This window comes from Teleopsis dalmanni, chromosome 1, assembly GCF_002237135.1.
Source record: "Teleopsis dalmanni isolate 2A chromosome 1, ASM223713v2, whole genome shotgun sequence".
Taxonomy (NCBI): Eukaryota; Metazoa; Arthropoda; class Insecta; order Diptera; family Diopsidae; genus Teleopsis; species Teleopsis dalmanni.
In genome coordinates, this window is record NC_051846.1 from 101,609,142 (window position 1) to 101,615,712 (window position 6,571).

The 6,571-nt window shown below is 32.1% G+C and overlaps 1 protein-coding gene across 1 annotated transcript; it reads right to left on the reverse strand.

Moving 5' to 3' along the window:
* Nucleotides 1-3,400: 3,400 nt before the first annotated feature.
* LOC119673430 (small conductance calcium-activated potassium channel protein-like) lies at nucleotides 3,401-3,964 on the reverse strand (the record flags this gene model as incomplete). Its single annotated transcript, XM_038084700.1, is given in 2 exon segments — nucleotides 3,401-3,611; nucleotides 3,854-3,964. Coding segments are annotated over 2 exon segments (243 nt in total), but the record flags the coding sequence as incomplete, so codon positions are not given.
* Nucleotides 3,965-6,571: the final 2,607 nt, after the last annotated feature.

Genomic DNA, 6,571 nt, shown 5'->3' on the forward strand with positions numbered 1-6,571 from the left:
TTAAAATATCGAAAAATATACAGCGCGCGAATTTTAAATGAGAATTTCCGAAAACTTTTCGGTCTTAATGTACATACCAGATGGATTAATTTCTGTGACGAGTTAAGGTCATTTCACCATTTTCAGATAGATAGGCATATTTTTGGACAGCAGATTGCTTCATCGGTGCAACTCCATGCATTTTGTGACGCTTCCGAAAAGGCTTATGGAGCAGCTATATACATTCGAGCAACATTGAAAGATGGACGCTTGATGAATCGACTGCTATGCTCTAAATCTCGGGTCGCCCCAATCAAAAAGCAAACCATTCCACGCTTAGAATTGTGCGCTGCTCTTCTAGGAGCCACATTAATGAATAGGGCGATTTAAATCATAAGACAGAATCATATTACTGGACTGATTCTGAAATTGTACTCTACTGGATTAATTCATTGCCAGCAAAACATCAACAATTTGTAGCAAACAGGACTGCGGCAATTCAAGACTTATCCGCACCAAGTCAGTGGCGACATGTAAGTTCAAGACTAAACCCAGCAGATGCCTTATTACGCGGCATCAAACCATCTCAATTGCAAACTCATAATTTATGGTTCTATGGTCCTATGGTCGTGAAGATATGTGGCCAGAAGAATTTAATAAAGCCCTATGCAATCAGCCAGACAACGCCGAGTTAAAAAAACTTCGCAGAAAGTGATGCTAACAGCAACCGAAGATGATACTGAATGGATATACAAGGTAAACCACAGAAATTCTTTTAACACATTGCTTCATATTGTTGGTTATGTGCTACGGTTCATAAGGCGTATTAAGCGACTTCAATTTAATAATCATACCAATGAATTACATCCGGAAGAGTTAGAAGAATCACTTAGGTACATCGTGAAATGCATTCAGGCTGTTGAATTCAAGGAAGAGGTAATTGATTTAAAGCATCGCAAACTGGTGAAAGCATCTAGCTCGTTAGCTGCATTGACGCCGTTTTTAGATAAATATGATATCGTTCGGGTCGGAGGAAGACGCATCAAATCTAACATATAATGCTAAACATCAAATGCTCTTCCCATACAATGACTGCATAGTTAAGCTATTAATGAAGAAAATTCACGAAGAAAACATGCATTGCGGTGGCCAAGCATTATTGGCAGCGACACGGCAAAAATTTTGGCCGATCAAGGGGAAGGTAATGGCACGGTCCATCGTGCAACACTGTATTCGTTGTACAAGGTGTAGACCTGTAACTTTCAATCAAATCATGGGAAATCTTCTACATGCTCGAGTCCATCCAAGTAGGCCATTTCTTAACACGGGAGTCGATTTTTGTGGACCAATTTGGGTACACTACAAAGTAAGAGGAAAGCGACCGCACAAGGCATATATTGCTGTTTTCTGTTGTTTTGCCACCAAGGCAGTACATTTGGAGCTGGTAAGTGACCTAACTACCGACGCATTTATTGGATCAGTTAAACGTTTTGTTGCGAGGCGTGGGCATTGCCAAAATATATTTTGTGACAATGCAACTAATTTTGTTGGAACCAATAACAAACTGAATGAACTGGTAGAAATAATTTACTCAAAAAAATCAGAAGTAATTGAAAGAGCGTGCAGCAATAAAGGTATTAAATTTAACTTCATTCCTCCTCGTACGCCTCACTTCGGAGGACTCTGGGAAGCAGCAGTGAAGTCGGCGAAACATTTACTTGTGCGCAGCGTTGCCACAGAATCCTTAACGTACGAAGAGTTAGAAACAGTTGGTATTGAAATAGAGTTAATTTGAAATTCAAGACCGATTACTCCAATGTCGAATGATCCAAATGACTTTGAAGCACTTACGCCAGGCCACTTTCTAATTGGTGAAGCTCTTACAGCACCAGCAAGTGCAACCACACCAAATTTAAAGACATTATTACTAACGAGGTTGAAATTGGTGTCCCACATAAAACATGAATTCTGGAGACGGTGGAACTCTGAATATCTAAATGAGTTACAATACCGACATAAATGGTGAGAAGAATGCAAAAATTTGCAAGAAAACACTTTAGTCATCATGAAGGATGGAAATTTACCTCCTCTTCAGTGGGCATTGGGTCGAATAACCAACATACATAAGGGTACTGACGGAATGGTACGTGTGGTCGATGTTAAAACAGCATCAGGTATTGTGAGACGTGCCATACATAATTTGGCTCCACTTTTTTCTGAAACCAACGACAGTGAAGATGACAAGATACCACCAATACAACCAAAAGAAGCAACAAAGCAACAACTGACAGCATCGAAAAGGCCTATACAGGTACCAAATTCATCGGTTAGTAGTATCAATCATTTTGGACGCAATTCGAAGGTATCCAAACGATCGAGCAACTGCTGATCTCACACCAAAAATCTGGGGAAGACAAAACATGATGTAAAATTTTTAAATAATATAAGTACACAGTTATCTGATGAGGCGTCCAGCGATGTACTTCAGTCTATGATTCATCAACGTAATATTTAATATGGCTTAAATTCACTTATAAATTTAAATTTAAATTTTATAAATACATTCAAAATTTTTGAATTACTGACCAATAAATTAATTGTAACTAATTGAAATTATTAAAATTCACATATGAAACTTTTAATTGTTCTTAAACTTAATAACAAAAAATGTTAACAATGCTTTTTACTATTTTGACAGTTGAAAATCATGTGCAATTTAAGATGTAAACAAGCAAAAAAAAACAACATAGAAGCAAGCTCTCATGACCTAGATCAACTTGTTTATTTAAAATTAAGGTGCAGTTATGCCATATCAATTGCAGGCATGCATTTTATCGTACTTTTAGTTAAATTATTCAAATTATTCAAATAATTCAACGCGGGGAAGGATGTTAAATCTCCTTATAGTAAATCTTGGTTGTAATATCTACATAAGACTTCATCTACTTAATGTTGTCAAACACTAGTAATCAGCTGTTTGGCAACAAAAGGAGAATGAAGTAAGCTTTAAGCTAGATTAGGGACATGAGAGCAGCTTCTGTGTTGGTTTTAAGCTAACAAACTTCCTCTTTTTGGTTGAACAGTGATACGAGTAACAACATTTCGAAATAGCACATTTAACAATAAATTTCCAAAATACCTGAAAATAAATAAAGACACATAAAATACAGATAAAATATTTGAAGTTGTTTTTTTTTATTTCAAATTTGATTATTGAGGCAAACTACGAGTTTAAGTGCTCGGCAGTTTTACAATTAATAAAATACAAAATATATCATCCAACGCGTGCATGTGCGTGTTGGAAGCTTGATATAACCACTTGGAAATTACTAAGAACAAACGCGTTCTTAACATTTTACTTAACATAACCATTTGGAATTTACTAAGAACAAACGCGTTCTTATCAATTTTATATACAAATATAAATTTTTAAGCAAAACAAATTCAAAAACTAACTATAAATTAAACTGGATAAGTAAGTGTGATGGCTGCAAAAATACTCACGCATATATAGCTAGAAGGAACTTTCTTTGGTGGGTTCTTACACGACCAGGATTAATCCGTTTTACTAGTCTCGTATGTTTGTAAATGAGCCAAGTTTCACGAAGAACATTCGCTGCAGCATTTTTTAGCTGAAATATGAGTTTAAAATGCTTTTTTTAAAGTATATAATACATAAATAATAAACACATGTACAACAAAATAAAAATTATAAGTATTACTTACATATGGAAGTTAAACAATATATAGATTTTTGAAAATAATTTTGCGATATGATATTTCTATGAGATATTAATGGTGTAAATAATAAAATATTAATGACTTGGTGTTCTGAAAAAGCCGTAAATGTTTTTATGGAATTATTATGTTATACCCTTTTAGTCAGTTGTGTATCCATCATAAAATTATGCACATGCTTTTCAGCGCGTGTTAATTCTAATTTCCTTGAAACAACTGCGACAAGTAAGGCTGTACAACCGGCTCCCTGTAACAAAATAAGTTTTTAAGTTAATATGTATCACGAATTTCACCACATTCTATTTATATTATGGTATATTTTTTTCAAATTTATCTTTTAGCTTATTTATACTTGTACAATACACCAGAAAAATAGAAAAGAAAAGAAATATATCCAGTGTCTTTTTATTACGTATTATCTATTTCGTGGTTTTGAATTGGTACCACTGTTTTTGTGACATAGGTATATAAAACTATAACCATCCTCATAAGCATCATAATTTTATATTAAGGCTTGTCATTTTGTAATAAAAATCGTTTAACAGCCGCCGAATATGTTAAATTTTTAAAAAATTGCTTCAAAATTTAGTGCATTTCATACAGTCATCCATCTGAGCCACTATACTCAAGACAATGAAGAAATTGGAAGAAATTGTTGAAAGACTATTTATTATACAAAAGAAACGGTAAACTATAGCGTGTGGTCTTAAAATATGACAGACACATTATTTTTTGCAAATGATTTAATTCTGATTTAATTCTGATCATTTTAGCTACATGATTACCAATTTTTTTGCGTGAAATTTAATTATGTGATTTTAATAAAAGGATTTCATTTAGAGTGTTCTTATTAAAAGTTATTTCTACTACAAACATCCTTATTTGTTATTTATTGCTCTTTTTAAAACTTATAGTATATTAATTTGTAAATAAGTACAGTCTGTGTCATACGAAAAACAGTGTTAAAGTGAAGATATTATAAAATGCACAAATTATTGTGATATTTGTTACGTTTATTTAATTTGTTTAAAATTGAGGTCATAATTATTTTATAAAAAAAACTTATTTCCAAATGTAACAGAAACCGAAAAGCCAGAAGGTTGACTGTCTTGTTTTGGGGTTATCTAAAAAGCATCGACACCCATAGTTTGAGATTTTAATCCACAAAAATCAATTCTTAGGAATAAATGAGGTAGGTTTTTTTATCACTGAGTGACATCTTCTTTGTTCTACGAGCGAATTAAGGCACTCATCACCAAAGCAAATCTGCTTGACTGGGGCCTGTGGGAAAGGAATATCCCCGGGATCACCAGTGGCAGGGGGAAAGTTGCGAGGCAAAGAGAAAGAAGGCCTACTTGAAAATAACTTGTGAAGAATGTTCTCGATTCGTTCATACATTTCATACGATATTTTCAAGCTTATAGACACATGCAGTGATACAGTACAACAGTGACATCTGAGCTCCTGTAGAGCATAATCCGTGCATTGTTTTCTCAATATTGACAGCATGACGTTTCGTAAATAATAGTTTATTCACATCAATTATAACAATTTAAAAACAGTAAGATTAATGCAAAATAGTATTTTATAAAATATAGCATTAATATAAAAAGGATTGAAATAATTATATCATTATATTTCAAGTTTTATTTTCTAATGTTAGAAAATAATATGTTTTACTATATTTCAAAAATAATATATGAAAGAATATAATGTTTGAATATAGATCTATGAATTTGTAATAAACTATTCTAAAAATACTTTTATATAATCACTGATTTTACGTAATTATATAAGTTTATTTTTAAACTGTAGGAATATAAAGGTTTAAAATTATAAATTTTTTTTCATTTTAAAATTGTCAAGTACAGTTATATATAGTATTTTAATTAATCGTAATGTTAGATTAAAAAATATTTCATCCACACCCATGTTTCTCGTCGAATGAATGACGTTAAAATATCCAATTGTCAGCACATACTTTTGGCAGTTTTTATCAAAGTATGAAAGTTGAACAACTTAGTTTCTACATCTCAACACTCGTTTTTTGCCATTTCAGGAATTCACGAATATATCTAGCTTTTTAATATATATTTGTGAAAATGGTTCTGTATTTGTTTTGCACTTCTTTACCAAGTTGCTGTCGTATGCCATAAAAACTTTATTTGTTACGTCGTTATGGATTGGTACATCTAGAGTACTTTTTTCAATGAGATGCTCTTTTAATGCACTTTTTGTGTAATTTTCTTTTTCGATTGGTAAATCACTGGCAAAATGTATAGCAGTCGAGATTAGTTTATAACACATGATATTTTACGAAAGTAACAAGATAAAAAGTGATTTGATTCGACGTATGTATTTAGCAAATTTTCTCTCAACACTATTGTAAAACTATTGTTTGATTTCTTCGACTTACAGTACTATATTACTGTTCATTTATATACATTGACCGTTTGTCATCATAACAAAATTTTGTTATAACTGTTGAATATTTGTTTATATATATGAATATTTTGTTATTAATTTTGTATGAATAATTTGTTATTTTTATTTGTATTGTAATAATTGTGTTAAATATATTTGGTGTAAAAAATAACGTTGTCAATGCAATGCCCAAAATACGTCATACGCTTCTGTTGGTACATGAAAACAAAAGCGTCAAATTTCGTCTGCAAGAAAATGCAGTCTTGCAGTTTGCAATAAGTTCATTGTTTGGCATGCATGGTCAAGGTTATTTTAGTTAATTTATTTGTTGTAAATTAATTATCAATTTTAAATAAAGGGCACAATTGAATTTTTGACAATTCAATTGATGCGAAGCCACATTTGTTATCGATTCTTTTTTGTTCGTTCT